This window comes from Phaseolus vulgaris, chromosome 4 (genome assembly GCF_000499845.2).
Source record: "Phaseolus vulgaris cultivar G19833 chromosome 4, P. vulgaris v2.0, whole genome shotgun sequence".
Classification (NCBI taxonomy): Eukaryota; Viridiplantae; Streptophyta; class Magnoliopsida; order Fabales; family Fabaceae; genus Phaseolus; species Phaseolus vulgaris.
Window position 1 is genome coordinate 15,015,099 of NC_023756.2, and position 19,526 is coordinate 15,034,624.

Below are 19,526 nucleotides of genomic sequence, written 5' to 3' on the forward strand. Positions count from 1 at the left end.
TTATATTGTATACACATCAAATGTTTGGTTGAAACGCAAAATGAGGCTATTTGTCAGGAGCCTCTAATGCCACGATTTTGCCATCAACCACCTCATTTAAAGGGCTGCACCCGAAGACGTCGATGCCAGGGTTGGCACATGCCGCCTGGACCAAAGCCTCCGCGAACCCATCAGCAAACCTAGTGGCAACCTCCTCGACCAGCTTCTCTTCAGCAATTTTGAAGTTGGCAGCTTGAGCGGTCATCTCTTGATCCTTGGAGGCCAAGGCAGAAATCAACTCTTGGACTTTGGCTTGGAGAGAGGTGTTCTCAGTGGTTAACTGGGAGCATTCATCAGTTTTGTCTGCAAGTGCGACCTCAGTCTTCCCCAGTGTCTGCTCCCGATCCACACACTGGTCCTCGAGTTTCTTCTGGTAGGCCTTGGAGGTTTCTGCTGCCGCCTCGAGGTCAACGATCTTTGTTCGAAGGGGCACCACCTAATTGAGAAGCTCAACGTTGGCTTGAGCCACCTCATGCAATCGTTTGTTGGCATCCTCCTTCGCCTTTTGCGACACTTTCAGCATGGCCTTGTATGCCTCCTCTTCCGTCCGGTTGACCGGGGCGTCTTCGTGCGCGACCTCAACCGTCAGCTAGGGACTCCTTCCCACGGGTTACCTGTGGATTCCTGCAAAAAGAGGACAAAAGGGCGTCCTAGCGGCCGTTTGCACTCCGACGCTCAAGTCAACCAGCAAGAAACACCAAAACTGGGCACCTCCGTATCTGAGCACCGCGTATGGTACTCTGAAGGTGGTAAAAGAACTGTGTGTTGTGTGTACGTTTTCTCCCTCAGGCAAAGATCTTTCCCCAGTCCCTTGTACGTAACCTCAAGGCACGAGCAAGCAACTAGAGAGTTCTCTGGTAAATTTGCCAAAAGTTCGAACCCCGTTCCCAACATTCTCCGCGCTATTTAAACTACCCAAGCATTTAAAGCGCCTTAAAGCGCTTTTAATCACAAACGTAACGCACTCATTAAAGCGTTTAATTAGAAAACGTAGCGCATTTAAGACGTTGAAACGCTTGGGAGCCATTATAGTACCCGAACGCTCGAAACAGAAACTGTATTGAATGACTTTAATTACCTGGCACCTGACTAAAGGGTGTTTCTATTCTGACCTGGCTATCGTACACGTGGAGGGCCTCACGACGCCATGACCCCATCTGGGGGCGTTTCTGCCCATCTGGGGACGTCTCTACGTGTGAGTCCTCCTGCTTGGGAGTGCTACTGCGCTAGGGGTGACTTCTTGGGTGCCAACTCATGCCCCCAATTATCTAGTCACTCACTTTGAGAGCGTATCTGCCTTCCTCTCGTACCCTGCACCCGGCTGCCCTGGGCGTGACCTTCCTCTTGAGTCGTATCTGTCCCAAAGGCGTCTCTGGGGTGGCAGGGGTACTTGTCGAGTCAGGCTGCCCTACACTGGTGTTGTTGCTATGGCCTTGAAGCCACCTTTCTCTCCTCTTTATTACTGTTCCCTGGTTATCCAGGGTTTGGGGCCTTCCCACGGCGTTGCTCCCTCCATGGTCTTTCCTACCCATGGGTATCGGGGAACCACACTGTGATTGCCTTGCTTTGGTAATGTCTGATCTAGCGACGCCCGGGTTGGGCGACGCCTTCATGTAGGCGATGCCTTGCCTTGGCGACGTCTCTTCTTGACGACGCTGGCACTTAGCGTCTCTTCACCTAGGCAACGCCTTGTGTTGACTTTGACCCCTGGTTTTGACTTTGACCTTGACTTAGTCAACGCCCGGGTACAGGACGGTACACCTCCTCCTGACGTCCCCAATGGTTGGCCAGTTTCTCCTTCTCCCTGGTTAGAGAAGCAACTTTCTTCTCAAGTGCTCGAAAGGCGAAAAACTTGGGCTCCCTTAGCCCTGGCCTGCGTGTGCCAAGAATGGGCGCAAGCCATGAAGGCACCCATGTAATAGTATAGGCTTTCCCTCTAGGGCTCTTCAGATTGACCACCTAGGGACGCCCTACCCAAGAAACCCCTCAAAGAGTCTTGCATGGGAAGAGGAAGTTCTGGGGCAGGTGGAGGGACGCCTGCGGGCTCAGTTTCAACTCCTCCCTCCAGATTCATTGATTGGGGAGGCGAGGTGGCGCTCGGAGGATCCTCCCTTAAGGACTCAGCCCCATGAGAAGAAGAGGTAATAGTCTGAGGGGCATGTTGAGTTCTTTGTCGCTTGAAGACTTGCCCCTCAGCTGAGTCTTCATCATCAGAAACCACCTCCACTACCCTCTTCCCCTTATTAAAGGGGGCTGAGGAAGCACCAGCCTCGACCAGTGCGAGAGGCATGGCCGCAATGCGTGGTGGCGAATTTGGAGGTAGGTTGGGAGAAGGTTGGGCTTATGGAGTTGATGGTGTTGTAGCAGATTGAGGTTGGGGATTGGGAGAAGATGAAGGGGGGGCGGAGGTTGAGAGAGGAGACGCCAAAGCCCCATCTTTGGACTTCAACACCTGAACCAGTCGCAACCGCCGTTGCCTATCCATCTTAGAATCTGCATCAAGAAGACAAACATGGCAGAGGTTAAGCACAAGCTAAAACTAAAACACGAAAAGAGCAGACAAATAATGTATCAAGCAAGAATCCAACAGAGGCAGAGACTAGTAGGTCATAGGGAGAGGCACTCATACTTATGTATTATGCTAGAGCTTCAGCGTTGTACTCTAGGCTTATTAGGGTGGCGGTGTCAAAACCCCCCACGCTGGTCAAAAGTTTACAAGCCTCTCGGTCGTTCGAGGGCAGTTCGTCCAATGACTTGGGCTTCACGGTCTTTACCTCCTTCACCCAGTATAGAGGAAAGTCGTCGAGGGCAGAGGGGTCGTAATCGGAGCAGCAAACCTTGAAGAATTTTCCTTTCCACCCCTTGAAGGATTGCTGGAATAGGGATAGAAGGACCCTTCCAGGGATATTGCTGAGGCTCACCCAGAGGCTCTTCCCCTGTTTCTTCACTTCGAAGAAATGTAGGAAGACGTCAACAGAGGGTGCACACCCGAAGAACCCGCACAACACACCGAAAGCCTTGATGAAGGCCCAACCGTTGGGGTGCAGCTGGGCTGGGGCGATGTTGATTTCTGTCAGCAACTCCCTCTCAAACCGGGAGAAGGGCAAGTGCATCCCAATACGCTTGAAGACCACTTGATAAAAATAAAAAAAGGGGACCCCGTTCATCCCCGCACACGGGCTCCCCTAGAGTGCAAGGAAGCACTGTGATATCGTTATCATGCCTTTTCGCTATATGGTCCCTTCAAGCTTTGGTGGAGACCAAGTCCGAGCACTCGTCGAGCATGTCGTCTGGAGCCCTATATAGAGGGCCTTATGGTTGACGAAGGGGGGTGGAGGGTTGGCCGTTGTTTTAGTACGTGCCATTGAGGAACAAACAGAAGAATGAAGAAGAGGAAAGGTTCAGCAAATAAGGACAGGAAGAAAAGGGGGAAGAAACCCTAAGAAAACCCCTACCCACGCGAGAAGTTCAGAGGGGGGGGGGGAAGAAACTGAGAAATGAGGAAGGGAGTACAGTAATACAAGAAATCTAAATGGTCCCAGACAGATAGGAGAGCAATACAGTAAAGAACAAGGGTGATCTGAATGAAAGAACCATACCTTTTGTGGTTGGAAGGCGAAAAGGCGTGAGCTTGGACTTTCGGAAACGGAGAACGCAAGAGTCATAGGGAAGATGAACAGTGCGAGGGGAAATCAGAAATGATGAAACAGTGCGTTGGGCGCGCATTTTTGAAAGGTCATAACGTTAACCTGGGAGCGCTAACGACACTCATCCCCAGCCGTAAGATCGAGCCACGTGTCGAGAGATTAACACACAATTTAAGACGTCACATCTTAAGCACAGAAAACTTCGCGTCAGACTCTCGGAAAGTGCCAAATCAACAGCTCCAAGGGGATGTCACGTCAGTAAGAATGCCACGTGGATAATAGGGCGAGGCCTTAGTCTTTTCGCTAAAACAAGTGTCAGCTCAAGATTGGGGGGCTTGTGTACCGTCCCGTCCCCGGGCGTTGACCAAAGTTTAGAGTCAACGCATGGTGGGACCCCATGAGGGACCCAAGGAAGAAAGTCAACAGGTTGACTGCTTGGGGCATCGCCAAAAGGAGGCATCGCCTTGCTAAGGCGTAGCCCAATAGAGGCATCGCCAGACAAAGGCATCGCCGGACTAAGGCGTCGCCAAGATAAAGACGTCGCAAGGAGGCTTCGGGCCTCGACAGTCCAGAACAGTAGCAAGGAGAAGAGAAAGGTGGCTTCAAGGCCATAAGTTCTAGCACCAGTAGGGGATATCCTGACTCGTGAAGTATCCATGCCATTGCTGGGAGACCCCGGTACAAATATGACCTATGAGAGGGCCATGACCAGGGGAGAACCACGTGCGTGGTACGAGAGAAAGGTAGATACACCCCCAGGGCGAGTGACTAGTGATTGGGACGCATGACTTGGCACCCAGAAAGTCAACCCAAGTGCCAGAAGCACTTCGAAGGAAGGAGAGCCCACACAATGGAATAACCCTAAGTTGGGTTGCGGCGCTATGGGACCCTCTGCGCAGAATAACGATCAAGTAAGAAAGGCACGTGGCAATGCACACGCGCTCATTAAAGGTTTCAGTGAAAGTTTGCCAAGGTACGCGTTAACTGAGTTTACCTATCAAATGATTCAAGGCACATTTTTATACGCTTTCAATGCGCTTTAAATACAGAAGGTATATAAAAAGGGGCCTTGGGTCATTTGAGGAGGATCCGAGTTTTAACCTAATTCTCGCAGTTTTACACAGAGCCCAAACCCTAGTTGTTTTCGCTGCGCACCCACGGTGAGCACAAGGCAATTAGGGCAACACAGTTTTAGTTATTCGGTATAGCTTTCGACCACCTTGAGAGGGTGTGTAACCTTAGATGTTTCTCGCTAGCTGAGTTGATCGTCGGAGTGCAAATGGCCGCGAGGGCGCCCCTTTGTTCACTTCTTTTTCAGGTATCACAGACGGAGCATAACGAAGGTGCCCTAGCTCGCAAGGACAAACCACGCGCAAAGACGACCCTGGTCAACCGGCGGGAACATTTACCTTACGTCTTATTTTTGCTTAGTTTGCTTAATTTGCTTATGCTTATCTTTGTTTAAAGCTTTGATAATTTGTGTTAGTTGTTTAAAAAGCTTTGCATTGTTTTCTTGCATAAAGTTTGACTTCTCCATCCTCATTGTGTTCTAAGTGATTTACTTAGAAAAAGAATTGTGTGAAGATTTTGAAGGATAGTTTTTGGCTAAGGCAAGACTTGGTATTTAAGTACTCCTTAGTGACTCACCTCTCTTACTTGGAAAACTACCTTCATTAACTTTCCTCTTCTTTCTTAAGGTAAATCACTTCTACACACAAAGTTTTAGTCATGTCTTCTCAATCCTCTAAATCTCTTAAAAGTGATGTGAAATCCCTTGAAATCTCTTTTAAAACAACTTTCCAAGGATATTTAATCAATTTCATCTAAACAATTAGAGAATGAGGCCAAAACTAATAAATTGACTAAAGCAAAGGATGAGAAGTCTCAAATTTCAAAAAAATTACATTCTCATGCATATAACTCTCAAGTTTGTGAATCTTTTGGGGAAGAAAGTCTTGGGATAAATGAATATCATCAACCACCCCCTAGGAGAGCTAGAAAAGACAGACAAGAAAACCTAAAGGAGGTTAAGGTAGAGCTACCTCATTTCTATGGAAAAGAAGATGTAGAAACATATCTATATTGGGAGATGAGGGTAGAGCAATTGTTTGCTTACAACCATGTGAGTGAAGAAAAGAAAGTACCCTTAGCTACCTTAAGTTTTGAATGTGATGCTATGTATTGGTGGAATGCCCTAAAAAGAGAGAGACATCTCCACAAGGACCCTCCCATTACATCTTGGAATGACCTTAGGGGAGCCTTGAGATGTCCCCATATTCCCTCACATTACAATAGGAAGTTGATGGAGCTCCAAAGACTTCATCAAAAAGATATGAGTGTAGAAGAATATTGGCAAAAGATGATATCATATATTGAGAGGGCAAGGATTAACGAAGATAACCTTACCACCATAGCTAGGTTTCTAAGTGGTCTCAAACTTGAGATAAGAAACAAAGTTGAACTTTTACCTTATAGAGATTTAAATGACTTGATTCAACTTAACATTAAAGTTGAAAAACAAATTTTGAGAAAACAATGAAGTCAAAAACAAAGTTCATACTATGTATCTTATGACAAGGATGAGTTCCATAGAAGGAAAGAACATATACAAGAAACATCTCTAGAAATTTCCCAAAACCTAACCAAGCATAACTCTCACACTTAAGCTAGAGAAATTCCATGTTTAGAATACCTTGGCAATGATCAATTAGCATCTCAATGTTCCAATGAAAGATCTATGATCTTAAGGGACAAAGATGAGAATAGTAGCCAAGAAAAAGAAGCTAGTGAGAGTGATGAAAATGTAAAAATAGAAAAGCAAGAGAAAACCCTTGGGAAGCAAAAGGCGTGGGAGAAGAGTGTTCCTTCCCACAAGGTCATTCAACAAGACAAAAGAATTAAAATACCTTTGAAAATATGCTTCTTGTTGAACAACCTAGCCTTACCTTTTGTAAAGGAACACTTGCATAGATAAAAATGTAGTAGATTATTTTTCATATGTGCTAAGATCTCTCCAAGTGGAGGTCAAGTTATCTATAGGCATCTACAAAGACAAATTTTTATGTGAGGTAGTGCCTAAAGAAACTTGTCATGTCTTATTGAGACAACCATTGCAAAGAATTGAAATTTTCATGAACAAAGGTTGTATCAACGAGACTACCTTCAAACATAAAAGAGAAATTCTTCATGAAGGAGAACTCATGGGCCAAATTAGAGTTAATAAAACTCTAGAGCTTTTAAAAGTAAAACTTTTGTCACCCATGAGAAAGGATGTTCAAAGACATTACCCTAGATACATTTCTTGTTTTAAAACTGCACCTAAGGTAATGTCTCGTGAACTCTATACTCCTTCACCTTTTGCAAATGATCCTTGGGAAGACATAAGCCTAAATTTTATATTAGAGCTTCCTAGGACAACAAAAGGTTTTGATTCCATTTTCATGGATATGGATAAACTCTTCCTTAGAGAAGTGACAAGTCTTCATGATTTATCTTCAAACATAGTGTTGGATAGAGCTCCAAAATTTGAAAACCATCATTTGAGGATTCTCCTGGAAAAACTTGGAACTAAATTGTTCTCTTCAAATTCTTATCATCCTCAAAAGAATGGTCAAAATAAAGTTGAAAACATAGCTCTTTCTCCTATGCTTAGAGAAATCATGAGAGACAACCACAATTCTTGATGATCCTGCCTGTTGACCGGAACGCTGGAGAATGCCTCGTCAAAGGATCGACGTGCGCACCGCTTCTCACCTCCGTTCCTTTCCGGGATCTACTTCAAGAACCTGCAAAGAAACAGTACGGCGCCGCTGCGGCCGATCGCACTCCGACGCTCAAGTCAGTGACGGTATCACCAAATACTAAGGACAAGAACCGTGCAAATCCTCTCTCACAATCAGCTCTATCACTCGCAAGCGTAAAGTGTATGAACTGAACGTGCGTACCTCAGAAAGTTTGTTAAGAACTCTTATATACCTGGTAGCTTTCTCTCTCCTGGCAGTTACAGACTTGGACACGTGGCTCGCATCCAACTGTACACGTGCCATCATCTGGAGGGTCCCTGACTTGGCGCTGCTTCTACTCTCATTTTGGCTAAGTTACTTATGCATGGTACTGCCCAGTGCATAGCTAACTTAGGAGTGCGATCTCTACTGGAACGGGCGAGTTGGGGGCCTTCATACAGCTTCCCTGCGGTCTCGCCGGCCACCTTCGCAATCTGCTCCTCCTTCATCTTCGGCGATGTGTTTGCTCTGGCGATCTCCAATGACTAGGTCGCCTGAATCTACATCTGGCGACTTCATCTTCAACCTGGCGATCGCCCATTCTGGTAATCTGGAAATCGGAACACGCCAACTTAACAACTGGCGACCACACGTGCCCCCCGACTTCCTTCCCTTCTGCCAACCTGGCGCCTTGTCAACACGCCTATACTGTAAGAGGATGCCACGTCATCACACCCGACCACCAGGGCGGTACACAAGCCCCCCAGTCTTAAGCGAAGACTTGTCTAGCGAAAAGACTGAAAGAGCCTTCGTTAACACCGATCCACGTGGCACTGACGCGGAATTCCAAGCGGTTGTACCTTCTGCTGCTCTGACGCCCCACCAAACCCCTCACTCATCGTCTGACGCGTGGCTTCATCAACGGCTCTCTTCATTTGCCGTTTGCGCTTCCTAAAACCATTTCGAAAACCCTTAAACCCATTTCGCTCCACTGTTCCATCACTTTCTTCGTGCTTGCAAACACTCTAACTTCCTTCTGCGAAAACTCTCAACGCTCTTCAACGCTCTAGATCACCATCTTCCTCCATCGTCTTCCTGATCATCGAAAGGTAACCACTTTCCTTCATCTGCTGGTTTTCCTTGCATTTTCACCGATTTGCATCATCCTGTAACTGCTTGGTGCATACGCTGTGGGCTGTTTTTCCATTTATTCTTCTGCGTAACTTAGGGCTTCGTCAATCGTCGCAACGAACCTACATTCGTTCGTCTTTCACCTTCCTCCTATGATCATTTTTCCTTTCTTCTTCCTTTGCACCCAAGATTACCCTGAACCCACCTCCTTCAGCACGAAACCTTCCTTCACAAGCACACGACCCAACACAAGTTCGTGGCGCTTCGTCTTCACAGGCTGTGAGGCCTGCGTCTTCCCAACCTGTCCTGGCCCAGGCGACTCCACCTAACGCTGGAGGAGCCCCCGTCCCTCTGCCAGACTTCAAAACTTTATACCCCTGGGCTAACTCAACCCTTCTGAAGGAGACCTCGTCGGTAAACACTGCGGGAGTAGTTTTGCGGCTGACTAAGGGGGACGAGATCCACCAATCGTTTCACAAGGAGCACGACGAGAAGATGATGGTGCTGCCTTGCCCCGCCGATCTGCCCGTGTGTGCTGATGACAAAGTAAGCGCCGACGGGCCCTTCTGCTTTGTCTATACGACTTTCTTCAAGAAGGTCAAGCTCAGGTTCCCTCTCACCCGATTCGAGAGGGAACTTCTGACTAAGCTCAACATTGTTGCCGCCCAGCTTCACCCCAACAGCTGGGCGTTTGTTCGAGCCTTTCAAATAACATGCGACCACCTGGGGTTGCCCGCGTCGGTGGACGTGTTTTTGTTCCTTTTCGAAGCCAAGCACCCAGGAGACCGCCTGTGGGTCAGCCTGAATGCAATTGCTGGGAGATCCATCTTTACCATCTTCCAGCAATCGTACAAAGACTGGAAGGGGAAATTCGTCCAAGTACGTGCAAACGACAAGGACACCTCCCTTCTTGATGGCTTCCCCTTGTACTGGGTGGACAAGGGGAAAAAGGAGTCCAAGAGCTGCTTCAGGAGGCCCAGAAGTCCTGATAGCATGGGAGCATTGGACAGAGACCTCTGTCTTTTCTGGAAGAGGGTGGCGGACGCCAATATAACATTCCTGACCACCACCTTGATCTCCTTCGAATTCTTTGAGGATCAGCTAGAATTACAAATAGGTTAGGACATCCAAACTGTTGCTTTGATACTGCTTCTGTTTAACTGTTCTGGGCGTCTTGTGCGATATGCACAAGACTTTGGTTTTACCTTTCCTGCACATACCATCTGCTCTGCTGCTTATCACCTTATACACTTATCTTTTTCTTCTTTGAGCTAACCCATGCATTTTCGTTTCATGCAGACAACATGTTGGGCAGAGGCATGCTCGCCGAATTGAAGGCGCTCGCCCGAAACCATGGGTTGGCGACCGGTTCCCAAACGGTGCCCAACTCGGTGGTCGAGAAGGCCATCGTTCATGGGCGATCACCGCCCAAGGAACCCACCCAGCGCAAGAAACTGGTCCTTCAGAGAACTAAGCGAAAAGCCCCTCAAATCGTCCATGAGGAGGAAGAAGAGGATGACGAGGTCACAGAGGATGGCCTCGTTACAAAAAGGAAGAGGGTGGCACCTTCTTCTCCACCTGCTCCACCCCCTCTTCCAACCTCAACACCACCATCGACGCCTGCTCCTCCTCCATCATCGCCAACGCCGCAGGCCCCTCCCTCTCCAGTCCAAGCGGTTCCACTGGCCACTGCGCCACCTGCAGCTGAGGCCCAAGAGCCAAATTTCCTGGAGGACCCCCCGAGCGCTTCTACGCCATACATGTCAGCTGGAGGGGCCCCCCCTTCAAACGCTTCAGCTGCAGAAAATGCTCCAATCGGGGATGAGGTGGCTCATACCTCTCCAATCCTGATTACCGAATCCCCGATTGCGTCGCCACGCCAGGAAGCAACCGCTGAAGATATTTCTAAGGAAGGTGGCGGCGAGAACCCTCAACAAGCCCCCCTGGCGCCTCTCCAAGCAGCAAACCTTTCCCTTGAAGTCACTAGGATGTGGGAGCCTCTAACTGCCAAGTTGAAAACCATAGCAGAGGATATCCCCGCGATCATAACGAGGGCTGTGGAGAGCTCCACCAGGAGGCTTCAAGACGATCTCTTCAACCTCAAGACTGAAAATAGCACTATGAAGGTCGAGGTGGAGAAATTGTCATTCAGCCTGACGCTCGCAGAAATCGAACACTCCCGAGTGGAGGATGCCATGAATACCGAGCTCAGGCTGGCGCGCAAGGAGGCTACTGACCTTCACCGCAAAGTTCACGAACTTGCCCAAGAGAAAGTCGAGCTGGAAAGCAAAATCGTGCCTCTTCGCGCCAAGGCGGTCGACCTGGAGGCTCTCATGAAAGCTGACGCCGCTAAGGTACAAAAACTAGAGCAGAGGTCGATCGACCGAGAGAAACTTCTTGGGCAAGTAGAAAAGGCGAGGGACGACGCCATGGCTGATCTCGCCGAGGCAAACAAGGAGAAAGGAAAGATGGCTGCTGAGTTGGCCCAAGCTCAATCGGAATCCAAGAAGGTTACTGAAGACCTTCTCCATGCTCAAGAGACCAACAAACAACTCAGAAAACAGGTTGAAGAGCTGGAGCAGCAGAACAAAGAGCTCAAGAAGCAGGTTGAAGAACTTCAAGGGCAAATTGAAGAACTTAAGCTAAACTCTGCTCAGATTCTGGCTGCTGGATTCGAAGCCGCTCGGGAACAATTCGCATGCCTATTCCCCGATCTCGACCTCAGCATGGTGTCGTTGAACAACGAAGTAGTAGATGGAAAGGTCGTTCCTGCTGAAGACTAACCAACTCCACCTCATCTGCTACTTTTATGATTTCCCTTGTATTATTCTATAAAAACTCCTGTATGTATGCCTTCAACAAATACTTATCTCAATGACAAAGTTTAGGTATTCACTCTCTTGACTTCTTTAAGCGCTTTACCTTCTTTGCATGTTTAACTTTGTCGGATTTAACTTAACGATTTTTGCAAACACAACCTTCTGACTTAACCGCTTCGAACCACTTCAAACTTAAGCGATAATCACTTTAAACAACTTGTACTCTTAAGGCACTAACCTTATCATAAGAATACCTTCCAAGCAACGAACTGTCACTCAATTATTGGCTCAAAACACCGTCCCACTCGACCTGCTTCATCAAATAGGTATTTTAACCTTCTCGCCGCCGTTTAAACTCTTCCCGATCGCCAAGAACTCTTGGTAACATCAGCTTTTCCTAGCCTCATGCTTTGGCAATCGTTTCTTTATCTAGGGTAGAAGCGCCCTTTGGGATCTTTCTTTGCCCCCCTGAACTTCAGAGCAAAAGACCGGCTGACTAGGCGTTCTCTCCGAACCTACCTTAGCCGCCTTCCAACTTCTTCCACCCTCTGCGCCATACCTGAACTCGTTCGAGACGAGAAGGATTTTATCTTGCCTATGCTCGCATGTAGGCGAGAAGGTCTTTAACTCGCCTGAACTTGCTCATCGGCGAGAAGGTCTTTAACTCGCCTGAACTCGCTCATCGGCGAGAAGGTCTTTAACTCGCCTGAACTCGCTCAACGGCGAGAAGGACTTTATCTGGTGCCTCAACTTGCCCAGGGTGTACATCTCCTCCCCCCTGGATGCACTGAGGACCTTTTCTCTTTCTTGCCTGCGCTCGCTCGACGGCGAGGAGGTCTTTATCTTGCCTGTACTCACTCAACGGTGAGAAGGACTTTACCTGGTGCCTCAACTTGCCCAGGGTGTACATCTCCTCCCCCCTGAATGCACTGAGGACCTTTTCTCTTTCTCGCCTGCGCTCGCTCGACGGCGAGGAGGTCTTTATCTTGCCTGTACTCACTCAACGGTGAGAAGGACTTTACCTGGTGCCTCAACTTGCCCAGGGTGTACATCTCCTCCCCCCTGAATGCACTGAGGACCTTTTCTCTTTCTCGCCTGCACTCGCTCAACGGCGAGGAGGTCTTTCACTTGCCTCAAAACGCGCGAGGGCGTTGAGGTCTTTCAGCTGGTGCCTCCGATCGCCGAAAAACGATGAGGACTTTAAAAACTTTAACTGGTGCCTCCAATCGCCGAAAAACGATGAGGACTTAAAAACTTTAACTGGTGCCTCCAATCGCCGAAAAACGATGAGGACTTAAAAACTTTAACTGATGCCTCCAATCGCCGAAAAACGATGAGGACTTAAAAGCTTTAACTGATGCCTCCAATCGCCGAAAAACGATGAGGACTTAAAGACTTTTTAGAAAGCACGCGATATATCTTTACTTGCCTTAAATCATGTACAAATGACAAGGTCTTTCTTCAAAACTTTTGAAAATAGCACACATGCAATCCGAAAACGTCTTATACTTCGAAAACTCTTCTTTTATTGGGTGGCCTCATTAAAAACCCTCCTTAGGGAAAAAAGAGTGCCCCCTTCAAACTGTTTTAACAGAAACATTGTAATACAACCTTTGTGTTTGTCTTTACTTACAAAGCTCTTAACTATAGTACAACTTCAGGTGTGTGGCATTCCAGGTGCGAGGAATCGCCCCTCCTTCCAGCGTTTCTAAGCGGTAGGCTCCGTTCCCGAGCGCCTCGGTTATTCTGAACGGTCCGGTCCACTTGGGTGACAGTTTATTCTCCATCTCATACTGGTGGGCCTTCCTCATCACCAGATCGCCTTCTCTAAACTGCTTTGGCATCACCTTTGAGTTGTATCTTTACCGCCTCAGCCTTCAGCCTCGCCTCTTCCCTGACCTCATCCAGCAGATCCAGGTTCAGCCTTCTCTCTTCATTCGAGTCTTCCTCTACGAAGTTCTGGAATCTCGGCGAGCTCTCCTGGATCTCCACCGGAATCATGGCGTCACACCCATAGACCAAGCTAAACGGGGTCTCATGGGTTCCTGACTGCTCGGTGGTGTGGTACGCCCAGACTATACGGGGCACCTCCTCAGCCCAACTTCCCTTGGCTTTCTCAAGCCTTCTCTTCAAACCTCTCAACAACACCCGATTAGCTGACTCCACCTGACCATTTGTCTGAGGGTGCTCGACGGATGCAAACACTTGTTGAATTCCAACCCCTTCACAAAGCTTCTTCAACAGGTGGCTTGCAAACTGCGTCCCATTATCTGACACCAGGCGTTTAGGCACTCCAAACCGGCACACGATGTTCTTCCATACAAAACCTTCGATCTTGTGTGCGGTGATCTGGGCCACTGGTTCTGCTTCAATCCACTTGGTGAAATACTCAATCGCCACCACCAAGTACTTCATCTGCCTGATCGCCAGCGGGAAAGGTCCCAGGATGTCGATTCCCCAAGTATGAAACGGCCAAGGGCTATAGATCGACTTCAACTCCTCGGGAGGTGCTTTATGCCAATCGGCGTGTTGCTGGCATTGTTTACAACATTGGGCATATTTCTTGCAATCTTCTCTCATGGATGGCCAGTAGTAGCCTGCACGGAGAGTCCTCGCGGCCAGAGCTCGACCCCCGACGTGGCTTCCGCATATACCTTCGTGGAGCTCTGCCATGATTCTCGTGCACTTCTCGCCGTGTATACATTCCAGGAGTGGGTGAGTGAACCCAAATCTGTACAGATCGCCATCAATCAACGTGTACTTGCTGGAATTTTTCTTTACCTTCCTAGCCTCTGCCGGATCCAGCGGGAGGAGGCCATCTGCCAGGCACCGCTTGTACTGTGTTATCCAAGTGTCTGGCTCATGGGCGGCGCAGACCTGCATCACGTCCACCTTCTCTCCTCGACATGCTCTAATTCTCGGCGATCTCAGAGTTTCTTGCGTCAAAGACTTGTGGCTTCTCGCTGCTCTCTCCGTCGACTTGCTTATCTGAAGGACCAGGTAATCTGCTACAAATGCCCTTGGCGTCTTCAGAGTTTCTTGGATCACCGTCCTCTGCCTACCCCCCTTGCCTGAGCTGGCGAGCTTAGCAAGCAAGTCAGCTCGGGCATTCTGCTCTCTGGGCACATGTACTACTTCAAAGGAGGCAAAGGAACTCTTCAATTCCTGCACATACGCCAAGTAAGCCGCCATTTGTGGATCTTTAGCCTGGAACTCGCCTGTTACTTGCCCCGTGACTAGCAGCGAGTCACTCTTTGCCATCAACACCCTAGCTCCCATTTCCTTGGCCAGCAAAATCCCGGCGATCAGCGCCTCATACTCTGCTTGATTGTTGCTGGCTTTGAAGGCGAACCTCAAAGATTGTTCAATCAGCACGCCGTTGGGCCCTTCCAATATGACTCCAGCACCGCTACCCTGCTGGTTTGACGATCCATCCACCGAGAGTACCCAACGGAAATCGTTTCCTTTAACCCGCGTCGCCTCTGATGAGAGTTCAACCACGAAATCTGCAAAGATTTGCCCCTTGATCGGGCCTCGAGGCTCGTACTTAATATCAAACTCTGACAACTCTACCGCCCACTTCACCATCCTTCCCGCAACGTCGGGTTTCTTCAAGACCTTCTGGATGGGCAGGTCAGTCATCACCAGTATTGTGAAACTGTGGAAGTAGTGGCGCAACCTCCTCGCCGAAAACACCACAGCCAGCGCAGCCTTCTCCAGGGCCTGATATCTCGTTTCTGGGCCCTGCAACACCTTGCTCACAAAATAAATAGGCTTCTGAGCCTGATCTTGATCCTGGGCGAGCACCGCGCTCACCGCCCTCTCAGTTACAGCAAAATACAACCTGAGAGGGATTCCCACCAGCGGTTTGCACAGAACCGGCGGGCTCGCCAGATACTCCTTCAGTTTGACGAAAGCTTCCTCGCACTCTTTCGTCCAAAGGAACTTGTTATTGCGCCGCAGACATTGAAAATAGGGATGCCCCTTTTCTCCGCTAGCCGACACGAAGCGAGATAGGGCTGCCATCCGACCTGTTAGCTGTTGTACTTCTTTCACCGTAGCCGGGCTCCTCATCGCCAGGATTGCGGCGCACTTGTCTGGGTTGGCTTCAATTCCTCTTTCAGTCAAGAGGAAACCCAGAAACTTTCCAGCCTCCACGCCGAAAATGCATTTCTCCGGATTGAGTTTTAACTTGAACTTGGCGATCGTCGTGAACAATTCTTCCAAGTCTGCAACGTGCTTGCTTTTCTCCTGCGAGGTCACGACCATGTCATCGACGTAGGCTTGCACGTTCCTTCCCAGCATTGGTGCAAGTACTCGATCCATCAGCCTTTGGTACGTGGCCCCCGCGTTCTTCAGCCCAAACGGCATCACCTTATAGCAATAGCACGATCTCTCCGTCATGAAGGCTGTTTTCTCTTCATCCATGGGATGCATCTTGATCTGATTATATCCCGAGAAGGCATGCAGGAAACTCAGCAGCTTGCACCCTGCAGCAATATCAACCAGGGCATCAATGTTTGGCAAAGGATACGAATCCTTTGGGCAAGCTTTGTTCAGGTCGGTGAAGTCGACGCACATGCGCCATTTCCCGTTACTCTTCTTCACCAGCACGACATTTGCCAACCATTCAGGGTACTGGACTTCCCTGATGTGGCCTGCAGCGAGGAGTTTCTGTGTTTCGTCTCTAATCGCCTGCCTCCTCTCCTCGTTGAACTTTCTTCTTCTCTGTCGCACCGGTCTCACCATGTTGTCCATCGCCAGATGATGGCACAAGAAGTCGGGATCAATCCCGGGCATGTCCGAAGCGGACCATGCAAACGCGTCCAGATGCCGCTCAATCACCTTGGCGATCTGGTCCTGGAGATCGACCTCCAGAGATCTTCCCAGCTTGAAGATTTTTCCCCCGATCTCCTTTTCGAGCCACTGCTCGACAGGCTTAGGCCTGGATTCTCTGGCGATCACCGCCCTGGCGATTCCCTGTTCCCTTGCTTCCTCGGGGCGATTTCGCGCCTCTTCCTCCTCCAGGCCAGCATTCCTCTCCCCCAGCTCAGCGTCTACCATCTCTACATCCCTTCCGGCAGCCTCCTCTGATACCGGCGGTCTGGACTTCACACCGGGAGGTGGGGTGGTTGTTACATAACTCACTGATCTTTTGTTTTTCAGGCTATTCTCATAGCACCTTTTCGCTTCTTTCTGATCATACTTAATCATGATCACGACCCCTTCCATGGATGGCAACTTTACCTTCATGTGCCGAGTCGATGGAATGGCGCCTATCCTGTTAAGCGTGGGCCTTCCCAACAGGATGTTATATGCTGAAGGAGCGTTTACTATGAGGTACTTGATTTTCTCCGTCCTCGACCCAGCCTCATCTGTAAACGTGGTTCTCAGCTCAATGTACCCCCTGACCTCCACCTGGTCGCCAGCGAACCCATATAAGCACCCTCCATAGGGCCTTATCTGGTCAAGGGGCAATTCCAGCTGCGTGAAAGTCGGCCAGAACATCACATCTGCCGAGCTTCCTTGGTCCACCAGAACCCTGTGGACCTTCCTTCCCGCTGTAACCAATGAAATAACTATGGGATCGTTGTCATGAGGCACAACGTCCCGGAGATCCTGCTTTGTGAAGGTAATGTCCACTTCCGGCGAGTGATCTTAAAACATGTCCACTGTCATCACCGATCGCGCGTACTTTTTCCTCTGCGATGCGGTGCATCCACCACCTGAGAAACCCCCTGCAATGGTGTGGATCTCCCCGTGGATAGGCATCTCGTGTTGCTGGGCTTCTCCACCTACTGGCTGGGAGCTCGACGCTCCCCCGGTTCTCCTGTCCAGCAGATAGTCATTTAGGAACCCGCTCTTAACCAGATCGTCGAGCTGGTATCCTAATGACAAACACGAGTCTAAAGCGTGGCCGAAACATTGGTGGAACTCACACCAGGCGTCCGGCTTTGACCCCAGCACCTTGTCGCCCACCTTCTCAGGCGCCTTCAACCTAGCAGATATGTTAGGGATGGCGATCAGGTCCGCTAGTCCCATGACAAATTTGTGCTTAGGCGGGCGATTGTATTCCCGGCGTGCTGGTTGCTGGCGCGCTTGGCTTCTTCCCTTGTTTCTCCTGTCGTAAGGATGGCGAGTCCTCTGGTCTTTTCTGGCCGCCGCCGCCGTTTCCAGCACCCTCTGCGGCTGGATCCTGGTCTGGGCGCGTGGCCTGGCGGGAGCCACGCTGCCTCTCTTCTCGGCGACTTCATTCTCGTCAGCGATATGGGCCACCGCAAGTCGCCTGACTTCAGCAAACGTCGCAGGGTGAGCCCTGATCAAGGCCTCGCATAATGGTCCTGGCTGCACGCCTTTCTTGAAGGCATAGACCAGCATTTCTTCATCTTTAGCCGGCGATCTGACCATCTGCGCTCCAAAGCGATTAAGGTATTCTCTGAGGGACTCTCCCTGGTACTGCCTTATATCGAACAGATCATAAGACACCCTGGGCGGCGCCTTATTCACGATATACTGCTTGACAAAAATCTTCGAGAACTGTTGGAAATTGGTTACGTGGCCGTTGGGCAGGCTCACGAACCACTCTAACGCCGTTCCCTGGAGCGTACTCACAAACATCTTGCAGTAGACGGCGTCCGACCCTCCTGACAGCATCATCTGCGTATGGAACGTGGTGAGATGGGCCTCAGGATCCTCCACGCCGGTAAAAACAGCCTTAACCGGAACCACGCTCGCGGGAATGGGCGTGTCCGTGATCGCCTGAATAAAAGGCATGGGAAAGACACGAGGTTGCGACGATGGCGCAACCTCTTCCGCAGCGGAACGCCCTTGCTGCTTCTGAAGAGCTTGACGCAGCTCCTCAGTCATCTTGCTGAGCTCCTCGTTTCTGGCGCGAGAGGCGACCAGGTCCTCATGCATCCTCGCCTGCTCTACGCGCGAGGCTTCCACAGTTGCCTGCAACGCACGCATCATCTCCGCCATCTGCACCATGGTCATGGCAGCGGCACCTTCAGCAGCGGCAGGAGCCACGGGCGCAACCGGACTTGAGCGATTGCTTCTCATTTTTCTCATGAACTTCGGCAAATCACAGGAATACAGCAAACAACACTTCAACCACGATCGAATCAGCGATCAATCGGAGAAAACTCAAGAAACTGCACAAGAACTCAAGAACACCGCAAACCTTCGAAGAAAACCACAACCTCACCACAAACCAACTTTCCCCGCGGACACCCGTACGAGCGAAAGAACTTGAACTTCCACCAGACAGATTGCGCGTAAGCAACAGAAAACCTCACTTCACCGATCGAAAAGCCAAACGAACGGCACAAAACGCAAATTCACCGAACGAAACTCAGACAAACCGCAAACGATGGTTGCACCAGCACACAACCACGCAGAAAACTTCGTAAACTTCAAAAAACCCACGCTGTGGATGGGAGCAAGCTTTACACGGCCCCACGGTGGGCGCCTGATGATCCTGCCTGTTGACCGGAACGCTGGAGAATGCCTCGTCAAAGGATCGACGTGCGCACCGCTTCTCACCTCCGTTCCTTTCCGGGATCTACTTCAAGCACCTGCAAAGAAACAGTACGGCGCCGCTGCGGCCGATCGCACTCCGACGCTCAAGTCAGTGACGGTATCACCAAATACTAAGGACAAGAACCGTGCAAATCCTCTCTCACAATCAGCTCTATCACTCGCAAGCGTAAAGTGTATGAATTGAACGTGCGTACCTCAGAAAGTTTGTTAAGAACTCTTATATACCTGGTAGCTTTCTCTCTCCTGGCAGTTACAGACTTGGACACGTGGCTCGCATCCAACTGTACACGTGCCATCATCTGGAGGGTCCCTGACTTGGCGCTGCTTCTACTCTCATTTTGGCTAAGTTACTTATGCATGGTACTGCCCAGTGCATAGCTAACTTAGGAGTGCGATCTCTACTGGAACGGGCGAGTTGGGGGCCTTCATACAGCTTCCCTGCGGTCTCGTCGGCCGCCTTCGCAATCTGCTCCTCCTTCATCTTCGGCGATGTGTTTGCTCTGGCGATCTCCAATGACTAGGTCGCCTGAATCTACATCTGGCAACTTCATCTTCAACCTGGCGATCGCCCATTCTGGTAATCTGGAAATCGGAACACGCCAACTTAACAACTGGCGACCACACGT

General features: G+C 49.8%; 1 protein-coding gene across 1 annotated transcript; it reads right to left on the reverse strand.

Annotated features, from left to right (window-relative positions):
- Window positions 1–46: 46 nt before the first annotated feature.
- Window positions 47–18,354, reverse strand: LOC137838337 (uncharacterized). The gene is made up of 2 exons (XM_068647583.1): window positions 18,166–18,354; window positions 47–475 (listed from the first exon to the last, which is right to left on the reverse strand). The coding sequence occupies exons 1-2, from the start codon at window positions 18,352–18,354 to the stop codon at window positions 47–49; spliced, it is 618 nt and encodes a 205-aa protein (XP_068503684.1).
- Between the last annotated feature and the right edge of the window lie 1,172 nt (window positions 18,355–19,526).